General features: G+C 43.9%; 1 protein-coding gene across 12 annotated transcripts in view; it reads right to left on the bottom strand.

The window, feature by feature from the left end:
- The window catches only part of WDR20 (WD repeat domain 20), a 95,007-nt gene extending 76,716 nt beyond the window's left edge, over positions 1–18,291 (bottom strand). For 3 of the 12 annotated variants that reach the window (XM_074394317.1, XM_074394314.1, XM_039462831.2), the window contains exon 1: positions 17,953–18,275. In XM_074394317.1, the coding sequence (XP_074250418.1) occupies positions 17,953–17,999 (47 nt within the window). In that variant the 5' untranslated portion in view covers positions 18,000–18,275. Of the gene's footprint in view, positions 1–17,952 lie in introns of all 12 variants that reach the window. The other 9 variants (XM_039462837.2, XM_039462836.2, XR_012516432.1 and 6 more) reach the window with 8 other exon arrangements.
- Positions 18,292–19,847: the final 1,556 nt, after the last annotated feature.

The following is a 19,847-nucleotide window of genomic DNA, read 5'->3' as shown; positions in this document are numbered from 1 at the left end:
GGGCTCAGGCAATTCTCCTGCCTCAGCCTCCTAAGTAGCTGGGATTACAGGCACGCGCCACCACGCCCAGCTAATTTTTTGTATTTTTAGTAGAGACGGGGTTTCACCATGTTGACCAGGATGGTCTCGATCTCTCGACCTCGTGATCCACCCGCCTTGGCCTCCCAAAGTGCTGGGATTACAGGCTTGAGCCACCGCGCCCGGCTAATTTTTGTATTTTAAGTAGAGATGAGGTTTCACCATGTTGGTCAGTCTGGTCTTGAACTCCTGACCTCAGATGATCGGCCCACCTCAGCCTTCCAAAGTGCTGGGATTACAGGTATGAGTCACCACACCTGGCTCCAGTAGTTTTTAAGTACGTAAGTTTATAAAAGAAATCTATGGATAGGCATGGTGGCTCAGACCTATAATCCCAGCACTTTGGGAGGCCAGAGCAGAAAGATCACTTGAGCCCAAGAGGTCAAGGCTGCAGTGAGACCCTGTTACAAAGAAAAACACACACAAAAAACAAAAAACTATATTAAAGTACAGTTGTATTATACTAAACAACTATAAATTTTCAAAAATTTCTTAATTACATATTGAGTAACAAGATCTAATGGTAATTTCAAAGTAATGAAGAGTGTAAGTGATATCTGACACAGGTGCAACAACCACAATGTGATCTGAAAATATCTGTGGGCCAGGAGTGCTGGCTCATACCTCTTATTCCAACACTTTGGGAGGCCAAGGCAGGAGGTTCCCTGAGCTCAGGAGTTCAAGTTCAACACCAGCCCGGACAATATAATGAGACTCTGTCTCCACAAAAACAATAAAAAAGAAAAGAAAGACAGACAGACAGACAGAAAATTTAAAAATTAGCCAAGCTTCATGTAGACCCACCGACTTGAGAAGGTCAGGTGGGAAGATCATTTGAGCCTGGGGGGTGGACGCTGCAGTGAGCCCACATCATGCCACTGCACTCCAGCCTAGATGACAGGGAGACTCTGTCTCAAAAAAAAAAAAAATAAAGTATCTGCGATTTTCATTAATAGCCATAGGTTCTGTTAGTACTGTGATGTCGCCTAAATTCGTAATTGAAGAACATGTTAAATGTCAGAAGTTAGTTAAAAAAAAAAAAAGGTGAAATATTTTTCCCATTCAAGCTACCCACTAAATTCTAGACAGGTTAAGGAGCCCTAATCAGTGAATCCTGTCTAACAGAGCAGACACAGTCTGCACATCTACAAAGGGCTGGAAAAGGCTGAGCTCTTCTATCTGCATTCCCTTCTCCCCACAGTCTCTTCAACCTTTTAAAATCCCCAAGCTGCTCTCCCAGTAATCTCTCTCTGGTCTCTAAGGCTGCTCTCCTTTCCCTATTCTTACCCGGTTCCCCCTTCTCCTTGCAGAGCTCCAGATGAAAGAAAACAGCAGTCAATTAGCAAGTCACATGTGATAGATAGCAGAAAGAGTCAGTTCCAGCCCTTTGATATATCCTTGTATAACTAAAGAAAATATCTTACATTTGACAGTACCTTACCATTTCTGAAAGAGCTTTTATATAATTATCTCACTAATCCTAAAAACCAGTAGACAAAACAGATATTCTCATTTCTATTTACAAAAATGAAACCTGAGGCTCTGAGAGGTTAAGCAACCTGCTCAAAGTCACACAGATCATCATACAAAAGGCAAAATATGCATTGTTGGAGCAATCTCAACCTCTAAAAAGGTTCCAAACATGAGTTGGTCTATTTTAAACTCAGAACTGCTGGGATAGCAGCTTCAGGTTAATGCAGGAAGTAAATGCTGGACAAAGTCACAAGTCTTTGTCCTATCAATTATTAATAATCCTATCAATTATTATCCACATCCTCGAATCTATTTCTTCCTTAAAGTAGGAACAATAACAATAAATGACTGCCCGACCTTCCCTCCCATAAAACTCAACTAAGGTGCTCTACATAAACACTTTATATAAACTGTGAAGTTATCATTCTCACCAATAATAAAGGACAGCATACAAACAAAACGGCAACAAAGTCGTCATTTATTCATTCATTCAACAAATATTTCAGTGCCTGCCACAAGCCAAGCACTATTCTAGGTACTAAACAGGGGATATAATGATGATTAAGACAGAAAGGTTTATTCGTGCTCTCAGGAAGCTTATGTTCAATAACGAAGGTGTAAGAGCTGGGCAAGGTGGCTCACACCTGTAATCCTAGCACTTTGGGAGGCCAAGGCAGGCGATCACCTGAGGTCAAGAGTTCGAGACCAACCTGATCAATATGGAGAAACCCCATCTCTACTAAAAACACAAAAATTGGCCAGTTGTAGTGGCACATGCCTTTAATCCCAGCTACTCGAGAGGCTGAGGCAGGAGAATCTCTTGAACCCAGGAGGCAGAGGTTACAGTGAGCCAAGATCGCACCATTGCACTCCAGCCTGGGCAACAAGAGCAAGACTCCATCTCAAAAAAAAAAAAAAAAGAAAGAAAAGAAAGGTGAAAGAGACTGACAATAAACACGTACATAAGAAAACATAAGAAGTACCAGTGCTATGGTCTGAATGTTTGTGTCCCCGCCAAAATTCATATATTGAAACTTCATCACCAATGTGATAATATCAGGAGGCAGTGCCTCTGGGTGATTAGTTCATGATGGTGTGGCTCCCATGGATGGGATTAGCGTCCTTCTAAAAGAGGTCCCAGAGAGCTACCATGCCCTTCCACCATGTGAAGACACAGTGAGTAGACACCAACCAGAAAGAGGGCCCTCATCAGATACTGAATCTGCCTATACCTTCATCTTGGACTTCACAGACTCCAGAACTAGGAGAAATAAATTTCCGTTCTTTACAGGCTACCTAATCAATGGTATTTTGTTACAGTAGCATGAATGCAGTAGCGTGATCACGCTCACTGCAACCTCAAACTCCTATGCTCAAGAGACCCTCCCACCTCAGTATCCCATGGAACCACAGGTGTGTGCCACCATGTTCAGCTCATTTAAAAATTTTTTAACATAGACAAGGTCTCAAACTCCTGGCCTCAAGCAATCCTCCTGCTTTAGCCTCCCCAAGTGCTGGGATTATAGACATAAGCCTCTGTACTCAGCCAAGGGATTGTTAAGAGTGATGTTACTGAGGCCGGGCGCGGTGGCTCAAGCCTGTAATCCCAGCACTTTGGGAGGCTGAGGCGGGTGGATCATGAGGTCAAGAGATCGAGACCATCCTGGTCAACATGGTGAAACCCCGTCTCTACTAAAAAATACAAAAAATTAGCTGGGCATGGTGGCGTGTGCCTGTAATCCCAGCTACTCAGGAGGCTGAGGCAGGAGAATTGCCTGAACCCAGGAGGCGGAGGTTGCGGTGAGCCAAGATCGCGCCATTGCACTCCAGCCTGGGTAACAAGAGCGAAACTCCGTCTCAAAAAAAAAAAAAGAGTGATGTTACTGAAGATGACCAATAGCTACCATGAATTGATGGTCAAGAGGAGGTTCTCTGAGGGATGATGACATTTCGGCTGTGTTCTAAATAGCAAGAAGGAGCCAACAATGCATCAAATAAGGGAGGTGAGCATTCTTTGCAGAGAAAACAGCTAGTATAAAGAGGTTCTACAGGGGGCACAGGTTGACTAACAAATTCTCATATAGCAGTGTATTAGGCTGTTCTTCTATTGCTGTAAGGAAATACCTGAGACTGGGTAATTTATAAATAAAGAAGTTTAACTGCAGGCTTTACAGGAAGCATAATGCTGTCATCTACTTGGCTTCTAGGAAAGCCTCAGGAAGCTTTCAATCATGGCAGAAGGTAAAGGGTGAGCAAGTACTTCACACAGAGAAAGAAGGTGTAAGAGGGAGACAAGGAAGCGCCACACAACATTTTTAAACAGCCAGTCCCAGCGAGAACTCACTCACTATCATGAGGACAGCCCCAAGTAAATGGTGCTAAACCATTTACGAGAAATCCACCCCTTGATCTAATCACCTCCCACCGGGCCCCACCTCCAATACTAGGGATTACTATTCAACATGAGATTTGGGCAGGGACAAATATATAAACCATATCAAGCAGAGATCAGAGCTCCCACTGAGAATCCTAGTTCTGTGCTTACTGACAATATAAATCCCTAGCTTGTTGTTAAACACTCTGGCACTAGGTTGAACAGAACTGGATTCAAACCCCAGGACAAAGGCTTATTAGTTTTATAACCTAAGCAAAGTATCCAATAGATACAAACCTCAGTGTTCTCACCTGTAAAATAAGAATACTAATAGTGTCTATTTTATAAGATTATTTGCAAAGACTAAATGAGAACATGCATAATCTCTTAGCACAATAATATTCATAATTATCCATAATCCATGCTAACATTATTAATAGCATATTAATATGATTAGTATGTTACTAATATTGGCTATTACTATTATTGTATGATTTCTTAAACCCTGCTGTCTTCCTTTTCAATACTTCCAGGATGTTCAGCTCATTTCTTTATATCCAAGAAGAAGAAAATGAGCACTCATGGGCCAGGGCACAGTGGCTTACACCTGTAATCCTACCACTTTGGGAGGCTGTAGTGGGAAGACTACAACAGGCCAGGAGTTCAAGATCAGCCTGGCAACATGGTGAAACCCTGTCTCTATAAAAAATACACAAATTAGCTGGGCGTGGTGGCACGTGCCTATAGTCCCAGATACTCAGGAGGCTGAAGTGGGAAGATCACTTGATCCCAGGAGGTGGAGGTTGCAGTGAGTTGAGATCATGCCAGTGCACTCAAGTCTGGGCAACAGAGTGAGACTCTGTGTCCACCCCCTCCCAAAAAAAAACAAAGTAAAAATTAGGCAGGTTGGTATGATAGTATGCTCCTCTAGACTCAGCTACATGGAAGGCTGAGGCAGGAGGATTATTTGGGCCCAAAAGGTTGAGGTTGCAGTAAGCCATGACTGTGCCACTGCACTCCAGCCTGGGTACCAAAGTGAAACCCTGTTTCATTTTTAAAAAGAAAAGGAAAAGAAAAAGAGTATCTATGTCATATCTCTTCTACAAAATATTTCCTGGCCCAGCATGGTGGTTCATGCCTATAATCTCAACACTTTGGGAGGCCAAGGAGGGAGGACTGCTTGAACCCAGGCAAGACCAACCCAGATAACACAGCAAAACTTTGTCTCTATTAAAAAAAAAAAAAAAAAAAAACATAGCCAGGCATGGTGGTGCATACCTGTAGTCCCAGCTATATGGAAGGCTAAGTTGGGAGGATGGCTTTAGCCCAGAAGTTCACCAAGGCTGCAGTGAGCTATGATTGAGCCACTGCACTCCAGCCTGGGCTACAAAGCGAGACCCTGTTTCAAACAAACAAAAAACCTCCTAATTACTTTCTAGCCTACTACCTCCCACTCTCAGAAATGACATCAGTATCACTCATGGTTCATTTTTTGACAGAAAATCTCCTGTAAGAAGCCTAGTCAGAGGCCTTGGGTTCAACATCAAGCTCTACCATAGCCGTTCACTATTGGCGGACACGTCACAATCTCTCCCACGCCCCCCCCAAAAAAAATTCCCCAAAGGATGGTTTTGAAGAGAAAATAAAAAGGCTACAAACTGTCAAGAGTTATGCATTTATCCTCTTACCAACTGTACATAGCACCTATTAATAGGCAATGTTCAGTTTTGAATGCTTTTCTAGCAGCTGTATCATTGCTGGTTTATTTGTCGAAATTACCACTAGATTGTACGCACTTTGGGCCAGGGACTATGTCTTATTTATCTTTGGATCCACAGGTCCAATAAATGTTACTTGAATAAGCCCTTGATTATGCCACAGGACTGTGAACTCTTTGATAGCAGAGATTCCTAACAATATAGAGCAGGCACTCAGTAAGTCCTTTCAGAACAAATGTGTAGTTAGATGATACTCCTGTTAAGGTCAGGGCCCGTACCTCATACTTCTTTGATTTCCCATAGTCTTGCATACTGCTTTTCATATAAAAACTAATCAAATATTTATTAAATGAAACATTAAGGCAAGACAGAGCCTCTAAAGCAGAGATCCAAGTAAAGAGAATGAGAACCTGTATTAGTTTTACTGTGGCAGAACAAAAAGGGGTAAACAGTAAAAGGTTAAGTCAACTAAAGAAAAAAAACAGGCCAGGCACGGTGGCTCACGCCTATAATCCCAGCACTTTGGGAGGCCAAGGTGGGTGGGTCACAAGGTCAGGAGTTTGAGACCAGCCTGGCCAAGATGTTGAAACCCCGTCTCTACTAAAAATACAAAAATTAGCTGGGTACGGTGGCATGCACCTGTAATCCCAGCTACTCAGGAGGCTGAGGCAGGAGAATCACTTGAACCTGGGAGGTGGAGGTTGCAGTGAGCAGAGATCGTGCCATTGCACTCCAGCCTGGGTGACACAGTGAGATTCCGTCTCAAAAAAAGAAAAAAGACAAGAAAAAAACAGCTTCATGGCAGAGCAATAATCTACAATTCAGTAACTGTGAATGTTAAAATATTCCCTCTTGCTAAATTATTCTTACTTTTTTTTTTTTAAGACAGTCTCATTCTGTCACTGAGGCTGGAGTACAGTGGCTTGATCACACTGCAGCATCAAAAAACTGGGACCAAGCAATCCTCTCTCTTACCTTGGCCTCCCGAGTAGTTGGGACTACGGGTGCATGCCACCACACTCAGCTAATTTTTAATTTTTTGTAGAGATGTTGTCCAGGCTAGTTTCCAATACCTAGCCTCAAGAAATCCAGCACTTTGGGAGGCCGAGGCGGGTGGATCATGACGTTAAGAGATCGAGACCATCCTGGTCAACACTGTGAAACCCTGTCTCTACTAAAAATGCAAAAATTAGCTGGGCATGGTGGCGCATGCCTGTAGTCCCAGCTACTCGGGAGGCTGAGGCAGGAGAACTGCTTGAACCCAGGAGGCGGAGGTTGCGGTGAGCCATGATCGCGCCATTGCACTCCAGCCTGGGAAACAAGAGCGAAACTCTGTCTCAAAAAAGAAAAAAAAAAAAAAAAAATCCTCCTGCCTTGGCCTCCCAATGTGCTAGGATTACAGGTGTGATGCAATACTATGCCAGGCCTGTTACTTTGTAGATATAAAATTTTTATAAATTCCTTCCTCATGAATGACACTTGCTTCTTTGTTATAAAATTTACAAATTTAAGTTCATTTTCCTATTGATACAAAGCAAGATAAGGTATAACACAGACTGATGTGGCATGTTTTTAGAATAATGTATCTACTTAAAAAAAATTATTACAAAATAAAATTGACAACACAAAAAATTTCTCAATTTACAAATTACCAACTGGCAGAGAAGCTGAAAAGTTGAGAAAAACAGTAAAAGAGCAATTGACATCTAAAACTCAATCAGAAGTAAAAATAAAGCATTTCTGAAATTAGAAATATAAGGCAACGAATTTTAAATTTTACAAAAAAAAATCTGCACATGACATTTTGGGGCAAATCATCTATTTGAAGCCCAATGCAATATTCTTCTACTAGGCAGAGAAATACTTCTCCACTTCACCTTTACTCCTTAATTCCACTTGATACTTATATTGCTATGCCACATGCAGAGCACAAAACCTCTACTTTATAATGATTGCTACAAAAATACGAAATCAACTGTGCACAGTGGCTCACCCCTGTGATGCCAACACTTTGGGAGCACAAGGCAAAAGGATCACTTGAGCTCAAGAGTTCAAGGCCAGCTTAGGCAACACAGCAAGACCCAGTCTTTACAAAAAACTTTTAAAAATTAGCCAGGCCGTGGTGGCTTACGCCTGTACTCCCAGCACTTTGGGAGGCCAAGGCAGGTGGATTACCTGAGGTCAGGAGTTTGAGAACAGCCTGACCAATATGGAGAAACCCTGTCTCTACTAAAAATACAAAAAATTAGCCGGGCATGGTGGTGCACATCTGTAATCCCAGTTACTCGGGAGGTTAAGGCAGGAGAATTGATTGAACCCAGGAGGTGGAGGTTACAGTGAGCCACGATCACGCCACTGCATTCCAGCCTGGGCAACGAGAGTGAAACTCTGTCTCAAAAAAGAAAAAAAATTAGCCAGGTGCAGTGGTACATGCCTATAGTCCAAACTACTCAGGAGGCTGAGGTGGGAGGATCACTTGAACCCAGTTGAAGCTGCAGAGAGCTAAGATCACGCCACTGCCTTCCGGCCTGGGAAACACAATGAAGCCCTGTTCAAAAAAAAAAAAACAACAACAACAAAAGCCAAACTCTTTAAAGACAGAAGTGTCAAAATACACTTCACATCAGCCACAATAGACAGCAGTGCCTTGCATACCCCAGTTGTCAATAAATGCTTGATGAATGAGGATTACAATTTTTATTTTATTGTTTTTCTGAGACACAGACTCAGCTCTGTCACCCAAGCTGGAGTCCAGTGGCACAATCTCAGTTCACTGCAGCCTCAACTTCCAAAGCTCCAGCAATTCTCCCACCTAAGACACCTGAGTAGCTGGGACCACAGGCATGCACCACCACACCTGGCTAATTTTTTCTTGTAGAGATGGGATGTCACTATGTTACCCAGGCTGGTCTCAAACTCCTGGGACTCAAGTAATCCTCCTGCCTCAGCCTCCTAAAATACTGGGATTATAGGCATGAGCCAAGGTAACTTGTCACTGATACTGTCAATTTCAAGTGTCTTAAAAATTAAAACTGAATTCTACCAATTGGAAATGTCTAGCAATTAAGGTTACTTCTATTTTTAATGTCTTCTCCTGAATAACCAAACAAGACCACATTTCATATTACTGCACAAACTAACCTCGCTGAGAAACAAATAGAATTATTCTCTGAGGTACTAAATTCTAGACTACAAAAATTTTTCTATTTTTAAAACAAGGTTCTTGGTCAGGCAAGGTAGCTCACACCTGTAATCCCGGCACTTCGGGAGGCCCAGGCGGGTGGATCACCTGATGTCAGGCATTCAAGACCAGCCTGGCCAACATGGGGAAACCCCATCTCAACTAAAAATACAAAATTAGCCAAGCATGGTGGCAGATGTCTGTAATCCCAGTTACTTGGGAGGCTAAGGCATAAGAACGGCCTGAACCCAAGAGGTGGAGGTTACAGTGAGCTAAGATTGCACCATTGCACTCCAGACTGGAGAATAGAGTGAGACTGTCTCCAAAAATAAAAATAAAATAAAATAAGGTTCTTTAGCCATACAGCCAAATCGCTCAGTGACAAAATCTACTATGTTTTGATTCTTGCTTAAGCTCAAGTTTTCCATCAAAGCATACTACCCTTCAGTCACCATATTAAGTCAATGATGATAAATATTGTATACGTCACACATTTCTTGAGGGCAGAGACTTTGACTATACCCGGTATCTAAAACAGTACCTCATATCTGGTAGGCAAACTCCATGAATATTTGCCAAAAGAATGGCATTCACGACTATCTCTTGGACTTCAATGACATATTCTGAATGCTTCTCACCATCACTCATATCTACCCATGGAGTCCTTCTCTTTTTTTTTTTTTGGCGGGGCGGGGGGGGGGGTCCTTGCTTTGTTGCCCAGGCTGGAGTGCAGTGACACAATCTCAGCTCACTGCAACCTCCACCTCCTGGGTTCAAGTGATTCTCCTGCCTCCTGTCTAGCCGGGATTACAGGCATGCACCACCATGTTTGGCTAATTTTTGTTATTTTTAGTAGAGATGGGGTTTCACCATGTTGGCCAGGCTGGTCTCAAACTCCTAACCCCAGATAATGCACCCCCACTTCAGCCTCCCAGAGTTCTAGGATTACAGGCCACCTGTGTAGTCTTTCAAAATCTTATCATCACCCTCCTCTTCAAGGCTAAGAGAACCCAGGTATAGTATGAAAGTATCTCCAGCTTTAAATGATATACTAAGATGCTTTCCCTTCAGTATGCAACATTCCAAAGTCAAATAAATCATCAACATTTCAGAAGTCAGTAAACAGCCCTTAGTGGAAAAGAAACACAGGTTTCCAGTCATTCAGCAATCCTGTGTGACCTACTAAATTAAGCACAAGATTTCTTAAAGTAAATCTAATATAAAAAGTTCTAGACTTCTAAACCTCTTTCTAAATTATAAATGGGGAGCCAGGGAGGTATGAAAAATTACAAATGGGGAGAAGGGTGTGAACACGACCTTCTCTGAAGCAGTACAGTATGTAAAACTGTCTGTGAGGGAAAAATTTTTTAAAAGGCATCTAGTTCAATCTCCCACACAAAGCAGGAATTCCTCCAATGCCACCAACAGGTGGTCCTGCAGTTTTTGACAAAGAGACAGAATATTTGCCGTATGAGCATTCCCATAACAGAATGTTCATTCTCTCTCAAGTCAACCCATTATCTTCTTCTTTAATTAGGCTCTAAAACACTTCGGTTTGGCTAGGCGCGGTGGCCAACACGAGGCGGGCGGATCACGGGGTCAGGAGATTGAGACCATCCTTGGCCAACATGGTGAAGCCCTGTCTCTATTAAAACGTAAAAACTTATACTTTTGCACCAATCAAAAAAATAAAAGAAAAAAAACAAAAAATTAGCTGGATGTGCTGGTGCGCGCCTGTAGTCCCGGCTACTCAGGAAGCTAAGCCAGGAGAATCACTTGAATCTGGGACTAAGAGGTTCCAGTGAGCCGAGATTGCATCACTGCACTCAAGCCTGATGACAGAGCGAGACTCCATCTCAAAAAAAAAAAAAAACTTTGGCTTTTATCAACTGACTCTTGTTCTGGCCCCAACTTCATCTCAGCATCAAGAACGTAAAGCCCTTCTAGCATAAAGACCTAGAAATCACAGTATTTTCAGCTTGCTTTCCCAAACACCCCACCCCTCTCAATTCAAATTCAAGTAGGCAATAAATCAAAGAGATGAAGACATCTCCCCAATAGAATGATGAATCCATTTTCATTTAAAAAAAAAGAATTAAGCACAGAATCACACAACCTTTAGAGATGGAAAGGCCTTAGAACCCTCTAAATACACTGCCTACCTTTTGTAGTTATCACTTCAGTAACTTCTCTGAGCAGTACATTTATGGTCTTGAATTTTAAGATACGGTAGTAAGGTTCTCTGGCTTGACTGTTAAGTAATTCTGAGTACAGTTTTTGTTTATTATTGATTGTTTTGTTTGTTTTGAAACAGATTCTCACTCTGTTGCACAAGATAGAGTGCAGTGGCACAATTACAGCTCACTGCAGCCTCAACCTCCCAGTTCAAGTGATCCTTCCACCTCATCATCCTTTCAAGTAGCTGGGACTAGAGTCACATGACACCATGCCAGCTAACTTTTAAATTTTTTTGTAGATACAGGTTTCCACTATGTTGTTCAGGTTGGACTCCTGCAATCCTCCCGCCTCAGCCTCCCAAAGCGTTAGGATTACAGGCATGAGCCACCACCAATGGCCTGAGTACAGTTTTTAAAAGCTGTACATGGATCTTGTAGGTGACAAGGTTTGACAGGAAGTACATCAAAAGTAATCTGTGCCATTTGTTTACTATTACTTCATTGTTTCTTATACGATTTCCCAATTTTAAGAAAGTTAAATCTGTCAACTACCAACAATATTTTTCAATGTCTTTTAAAAGATACAGTAGCCGGGCGCGGTGGCTCAAGCCTGTAATCCCAGCACTTTGGGAGGCCAAGGCGGGTGGATCATGAGGTCGAGAGATTGAGACCATCCTGGTCAACATGTGAAACCCCGTCTCTACTAAAAATACCAAAAAAAAAACTAGCTGGGCGTGGTGGCGCGTGCCTGTAATCCCAGCTACTTAGGAGGCTGAGGCAGGAGAATTGCCTAAGCCCAGGAGGCGGAGGTTGCGGTGAGCCGAGATGGCGCCACTGCACTCCAGCCTGGGTAACAAGAGCGAAACTCCGTCTCAAAATAAATAAATAAATAAATAAATAAATAAATAAATAAATAAATAAAAGATACAAGCTATTAAAAAATATCCAAGTTACTTTTGGGCCCAAAATTGAATAGGTTTTCAGCTTCTAAAGATCTCTTTCAAGTTTAGCATAGATAGACATGGTTTTACTCAGTCGTTCACTCAACAAATATACAGTAAGGGCCTAATTCTAAACTGGACACCGAACTGGGCATTGAGAAGATGGAGAACAGGAAAGATAAGCCCCCTATTCTAAAGGAGCTTTGCTTATAGAAGGCACAACAGGATCACCACATAGAGAATTATAAATTAAGAAAAGTTCTAGGAAGGCAAAGTACAGGATGCTCTAAGGACACGTAATAGAACCCATAATCCCAGCACTTTGGGAGGCTGACGGGCGTGAATCACTTGAGACCAGAAGTTCAAGACTAGCCTGACCAACATGGCAAAACCCTGTCTCTATTAAAATATAAAAATAAAAGCCAGGGATGGTGGCTCACACTTGTAATCCCAGCACTTTGGGAGGCCAAGGTGGGAAGATCAGGAGGTCAAGAGATCCAGACCATTCTGGCCGACCTGGTAAAATCCTGTCTCTACTAAAAATACAAAAATTAGCTGGGTGTGGTGGTGCATGCCTATAGTCCCAGCTACTCGGGAGGCTGAGGCAGAAGAATCACCTGAACCTGGAAGACAGAGCTTGCAGTGAGCTGAGATCATGTCACTGCACTCCAGCGTGATGACAGAGCGAGATTCCATCTCAAAAAACAAAACAAAACAAAACAAAAATGTGCCAGATATGGTGACGTGTGCTGCTAATCCCAGCTACTTAGGAGGCTGGGGCACAAGAATCATTTGAGCCCCAGCAGCAGTTGCAGTGAGCCAAGATCACACCACTGCACTCCAGCCAGGGAATAGAGCAAGACTCTTTCTCAAAACAAACAAACAAAAACATGTAATGGGGGAAAACTGATACACCCTGGGGATTTAAAGAAGAAGTTGCTGAGGAAGTAATGATTAAGCTGAGATCTGAATGGAGGCCATTCATATTTATGTAAAAACAGATCTCCATGAAATAAGAGGATTTGTCCAATAAGCCCAGTTACACCTTTGACATCTTTTATATCCTACATCCTGAAACAACTTTTTTTTTTTGGTGAGACAGAGTCTAGTTCTGTCACCGAGGCTGGAGTGCAGTGGTACAATCTTGGCTCACTGCAACCTCCGCCTCCTGGGTTCAAGTGATTCTCCTGCCTCAGCCTCCTAAGTAGCTGGGACTGCAGGCAAGCATCACCACACCCAGCTAATTTTTGTATTTTTGGTAGAGACAGGGTTTCACCATATTGGCCAGGCTGGTCTCGGACTCCTGACCTCAGGTGCTCCACCTGCCTCAGCCTCCCAAAGTGCTGGGATTATAGGCATGGGCCACCGCACATAGTCCCCAGCATTTTTTTTTAAAAGACAGGGTCTCCTTCTGTTGCCCAGGTTGGGGTGCAGTAGCACAATCATGGCTCACTGTAACCTTAACTCTTGGGCTCAAGAGATGCTCCCTCCTCAGCTTCCCGAGTAGCTGTGACTACAGGCACATACCACCATGTCCAGCTAAATTTTTTTTGTTTTTTGTTTTTTTGGAAGACACAGTGTACTGCTACATTGCCCAGGCTGGTCTCAAACTTCTGGGCTCAAGTGATCCTCCCACCCCAGCCTCCCAAAGTGCTGGGATTATAAGCATGAGCCATTGTACCCAACCACAACCTCTTTTTCAAAAAGGAGAACAAAGTATGTAATAAAGATGTTTGAGAGCTAGTAGTTTAAAGTCTTTTGGGGAGAGGGACAGGGTCTTATTTAGCTCTGAATACCTCATATCATCTTGCCTAGTATTATTACTATCACAGTAGTCACTCAAATCTGGTGAAATGATTAGTGTTAGCATTAAATCAATGTCAATACTGTCTTTAGTTCAATAAATTTGCAAAACTATATCTCCTCATACAAGAAACCTGATTCCAAACTTCCTTGATTGTGAAAAGACGTTTTATTTACCTCGAGGATTCAATAAAATAATATATGGCAAAATGCTGGGGTAGATTCTGAAGTGCTTTGAGTATATGATATAAAAAGCTCAGCCTCTTCTAAGGTAGTCGTTTAGACTCAGGCTTCATTTTCCTTACTATGAGAAAAAACTCTAACACAGGTTTGCATCCCATCTCTGGCCTTGGTTTTCTCTGAGGAGGGTGAAATAACAAACTCTAAAGTTCCTTCTAGCTCCAGACACTGATCTGTAAACCTTTTTTAAAAGGGTCAAGATTGCATTCCTCAGCATGAACGTTAGACTACTTCCTCACCCACTCCATTTCCCCAGGACCCCACGCTTCCTCTCAGGAATGGCAGCAAGTAATTCATGATTTAAGTTCTTGAAAAGACCTATTTTCTACTCATTTTACATACAGACTTAAGTTGAATTTATTCATCGAAATTAGATCTTCAGAATAATCCAAATAATTGTTGTAAAACTGTACATGCCTCAAAGGAAAAAAAAAAAAAAAAACCGGTCAAAACAGCCAACTGTGTGCTGGGCGTGGTGAAGTCACATACATAATCTCAGCACTTTAGCAGGCTGAGGCCAGGAAGACCAGCCTGGGCAACACAGCAAGACCTCCATCTCTTAAAAACAAAATTTTTTTAAAAAATTAGCCAGGCGTGGTGGTGCATGCCTGTGTTCCAGGCACTAGGGAGGCTGAAGTGGGAGGATCATTTGAGCCCAGGAGTTTGAGGCTGTAGTGAACTATGATCGTGGTACCGCACTCCAGCCTAGGCAACAGAATGAGATCCTGTCTCTAAAAACAAAAATAAAAACATGTTTAAACTGTAAAAATAAACCTATTACTAACTCTAAAAAGTAAATTTGGTTTTCCAATTAAGGAAAATTTATTTCCTATGTTTTAAATAAAAAAATAGTCCAAAAAAGTCACTTATACTCAGAAATAACAATAAATAAACACAAACTCATTCATGGAAAAAAATTTTAAGTTACAATTAAAAGAGAATTGAAACATCTGTGACATAATGCAAATGTATCTACCAGATACTACCACATGAAAATGAAATCTTACCCCCCGAAAAACACGTTAAAACACTCAAATTGTGCAGGTAAGGGCAATTTACGTATTTCAGATTTATGTGATTTAAAATAATTTTTTGGTATACAGTAGTTTTAAAAACCTTGCCTACTTTTACCCTTCAGTGAATAGTGTCCCACTAAAAGAGAACACTATTCTAATGATACTTCCAAGCAAGAAACCTGTCTTTATGATGTAAACCAGGGCTACCGGATCCAGATAAGGTTTGCTATTAGGATGCTTCTAAAGTAATAACCTTTCAAAGAAAAAAAAAAAACTTGTTGGAGGCAGGACTGAGTCTCGCTCTGTCACCCAGGTTGCAGTGAAGTGGCACAATCTCAGCTCACCGCAACCTCCGCCTCCCGGGTTCAAGAGGTATCTCCTGCCTCAGCCTCCTAAGTAGTTGGGATTACAGGCGCATGCCATCAAGCCCGGCTAATTTGTGCATTTTCAGTAAATACGGGATTTCACCGTGTTGGCTAGGCTGGTCTTGAACTCCTGACCTCAGATGATCCATCCGCCTTGACCTCCCAAAGTGCTGGGATTACAGGTGTGAGCCACCGCACCCAGCCAGAAAAAAAATTTTTAAAGTAATGCCTGCATTAATAATTGCTAGTTAATTTAGTTTTTAGGCACATTGCATTTTTAAAACTTAAAATTCTAACTTAATTTCCAGAGATAAAATTGATCCTTTCACTCTCAATATCAACGTCAAGATGGCAGCTTCTTATTTGACAGTTACTCTTAGTATTTAATTATATTTTACATATACCGAGTGTTTCAGGGCCTTAAAGTTCATTACAGTTCATATATATGAATATGAAAAATATTTCATATATATATGAAAAATACATATATATATATATATATGTATTTTTTTTTTTTTTTTTTTTTTTTTTTTTTTTTTTGAGACGGAGTTTCTCTCCTGTTGCCCAGGCTGGAGTGCAATGGCGCGATCTCGGCTCACCGCAACCTCCGCCTCCTGGGTTCAGGCAATTCTCCTGCCTCAGCCTCCTGAGTAGCTGGGATTACAGGCACACGCCACCATGCCCAGCTAATTTTTAGTATTTTTAGTAGAGACGGGGTTTCACCATGTTGACCAGGATGGTCTCGATCTCTTAACCTCGTGATCCACCCGCCTCGGCCTCCCAAACTGCTGGCTTGAGCCACCGCGCCCGGCTATTTTTTTTTTTTTTTTTTTAAGACAGAGTTTCGCTCTTGTTGCCCAGGCTGGAGCGCAATGGTGCAATCTCAGCTCACTGCAACCTCTGCCTTCCAAGTTCAAGTGATTTTCTGCCTCAGCCTCCCAAGCAGCTAGGATTACAGGCATGCACCACCACGCCCGGCTAATTTTGTATTTTTAGCAGAGTCGGGTTTTTACACGTTGGTTAGGCTGGTCTCGAACTCCCGACATCAGGTGATCCGTCCACCTCGGCCTCCCAAAGTGCTGGGATTACAGGCATGAGCCACACCCGGCCACAGTTATTATATTAGTAATTACAACATGTGCACTGTAACATTCCCTTTTTAAAGAGGTGAAAATATACGTTGAATAAGTTATCCAAGGTCACCCAACAAGTAAGTCACAAAGTTGGGAGTAGGAGTAAAACTTCAGCTCCTTGACTGAAGACTACTTCAAGCTTTTGCAATACCAAAAGAGAAAAAAAAAAAAAGGTCAAGCGATTTACCTTCAATAACTTCCAACAGCATACCCTAAACACTTACTATCATAAACGCTAATAAAAAAGATTCACCCTGAACGAAAGAAACAACTTGCTACATTTAGATACCACTGTCATTTCCTCAGCTCTTTTAACAAGCAAAAATCCTGTACTGGATCTGGCTATTTAAATCCCAGGAAATGTTCACTCTTCACTATGTACAATTTATTTTCATGCTAACATACATTTACGAATTAATCTTTTATCACCTTGTCCCATTTGGAGGTGGTGTGGGATGCATTAATTTCCTCACTCTTCCATGAAATCAAGTCCAAGACTACAAACTCAAAAATAAGCAATTCTCAGTGAAAACACAGTTACATAGCCAATGAAAAAAAAGCTCTAATAAATTGCTGCTTTTAAAGAAATACTTTTAAAGGATGCTTACATGCTTCACAGAATTACTGGTAACTCACCCGCCAAGAAGGATGGTCCCTTTAAAGCAGCTTTTAAGGCATATTCCTCCCTGTTTGAGACACAGTCTGACTTGCTGGACAAGATTAATCTGGGCACTCACACACCACCCCTCTGAACCTGGAAACAACTGTAGTACTCAGCTCTTCTCATACTACAGGGACAAGATGACCCTCCTTAACAATCTTTGAGAAGGTCCCCTCGGCGGAGACAGTGACAGCCGTCCTCCCGCGGATGTTTTCGGAAACAGAAGTGTTAACACCAGGAGAAGCTCCTAGGAAGTGTCAGTGCGGCAGCAGGTGGAGCAGCCCTGCGTGCCGAGCAGGTTCTTTCTGACCTAGTCTCGGTCCTCCGGTCCCCGGCCCGGGTTCCGCCTTACAGAGATCTTGCTAAGCCGTCTTGCGCCCCTGTTCTCTAACCCAGGGAGAGACTTCCAACCCCCCAGGGAGGCGAGGCAATCGAAGCAGGCAAGACGGCCACCCCACCTCTTCCGGGGACTCGCAGGCCCGCTCCCTGGCCATGTCAGAGCCTGACGGACCAGGCTGGAGGGGACGCAGCCGGCTCCTCCCGGAGACTCCCAGGCGGAACCCCGCGCCCCCCGGTTCCTTTCCACAGCCCCCACTCCTTCGAAACGCCACCGCCACCACCCTCCTCACTCCAGAATCCCCTCTCCTCAGGAGCACCCCAGTGGAGTTACCGGCCCACTCAAAAGTAAGAGCGACGGCCACCCGTCTCGGTCACCCTGGCCCCGCTGTCACCGCCCTGCTCCCGGCCTCTGCCCACGCCGCTGGCGGGCCCCGGTGACGCCCGGGTCGGTACCTTGCGGACCCCCTTGTAGATATAGAAGTAGAGCTCCCGGCCCACATTGAAGCAGAGGCGGTCGCCGTTGCCAGACTGGTCGTTGAGGTTTACGAAGGAGACGCGGACAGGGTTGGATCCCTGCGAGTTGAACGGCACCCGGTTGGGCCGGCTGTACTCCGAGTGCGGCAGCAGCTTGTACAGACCTTCCCGGGTAGTGAATTGGGTCTTAATCTCGTTCATCTCCTTCCCTCCTCCCTCCGTCGCCATCTTGGAAAGCAGCGTTCATCCTGCCCTAAGTGCCCGGATCACGCCCACCGCGCAGGCGCTGTTCCTGGTGCTCGCTTTCTCCCCACCCCCTGCCTCTTCCTTCTCGCCCCTCCCACACGCGGGCCAGCCCCACGAAGGCGGGCCGAAGAGAAGGGGCGGGCTTGTTTACGGCCCGACTGCGCAGGCGTGCTCACCTGGCGCGCTCCACGCGGCGGGGCGTCCGCATGCTCCTCCTTTGGGCGTGGCCTCCCGGCTTCTGGGCTGCTTCCCAGGTGAAGCCGGCTCCTGCTGAGGGGGCGTCCAGTTGGTCGTTCCGCGTCCGCCAGGGCCGACGGAAAGCCGGTCTGGGGAAGCCGCGGCGGGGCTGGCGTCCGGACCTTGAGGTGAACTTGAGGGCGCCTCTTCAGCTGTCTCCCGCCCTGCCCTGAGGGGCACCGAGACCCCGAAGAGAAGAGCGGAAGAAGAACGCCACCCGGACTGCCACTGCTTCTGGGGCAGCACGCGGGGTCCCCTGCAGGGAGTTGGGACGTCTCCATCCCCACTGGGCCCCCCCTTCGGGACTGGGACTGTCCCGCCTGGAGGGCTTGAGGACCCGCGCGACCGTCTGGATCCCCTGTCAGGAAGCCCCTGTGAAGCCTCCTCGCCGCCGTTTCTGAGAAGGTACTGAAGGACTCAAGATTGACGCTTCACTGTATTTTTTTTTTTTTTTTTTTAGGCGGGGTGGGGAGAGAGAAGAATGTGGCAGAGCATGGGTATTCTCGAGCCACATGTCCTCACTCCTGTGTGGTGAGCACTGGCGGCCTCCGCTTCTTAGCGAAGGTTTGTCCTCACCAGGTGTTCCTAGACAGGGGGCGGGGCGGGGCAGCGCCGTGGGAACTGCCGACTGCGTCTTTGCAGGATTCACGTCTCTTGCTCAGTAGTTTATGAAGAGCTCTAATAACATTTAAGGTAATTGATTCTTTTTCAGAAGCCTCAGGTGGAGTCTGTACGATTGTTTACTAGGAGATCCGTAGGGATAGTGGTATGCATGTAATACACAGGGTCTAGATTTATAAGGACGGGCACACATGCCAAAGTAAGATTAAACAGTCGCTATTTTATACCTGGGTTTCTTGGCATGTTGCACGAGAATAAGAAAGTTTCTAAAGTGACAGAAACATTCTGATAGAATTCCAGGGAGGGGGGAAACCAACATTTGTAACACTGAGATTGAACTATTCCTGAAAGTTCAGATTAATCTGGAGGGTCACAAAAGAAGTGAACGGGGGCAATTTCTAAATTAGTAGAAGTCTAAATCATAAACATTCTTCTGTACCACAAAGCAAGTAGATACCAATAGAAACTGTGCCAATGATGTAATGGTACATTTGATAATATCTTCCTCCTTTGTAGTGTTGGCAAAAAAAAAAAAAGCCCTGAAGTCCTACTTAATTAATAGAGCCTTTAAAATACTCAAATTTTTTTGTTACAATTGTTTTGGTGTTATCTGACTTCCCCTAAAAGTCAGAAATCTTAAAATACTAGGGTATGGGCCAGGTGCGGTGGCTCATGCCTGTAATCCCAGAACTTTGGGAGGTGGGCGGATCACGAGGTCAGGAGATCGAGACTATCCTGGTCAACATGGTGAAACCCCGTCTCTACTAAAA

The sequence above is a fragment of the Saimiri boliviensis genome, chromosome 2, assembly GCF_048565385.1.
Source record: "Saimiri boliviensis isolate mSaiBol1 chromosome 2, mSaiBol1.pri, whole genome shotgun sequence".
NCBI classification, from domain to species: Eukaryota; Metazoa; Chordata; class Mammalia; order Primates; family Cebidae; genus Saimiri; species Saimiri boliviensis.
This window is presented reverse-complemented; position numbering and strand designations above follow the sequence as displayed.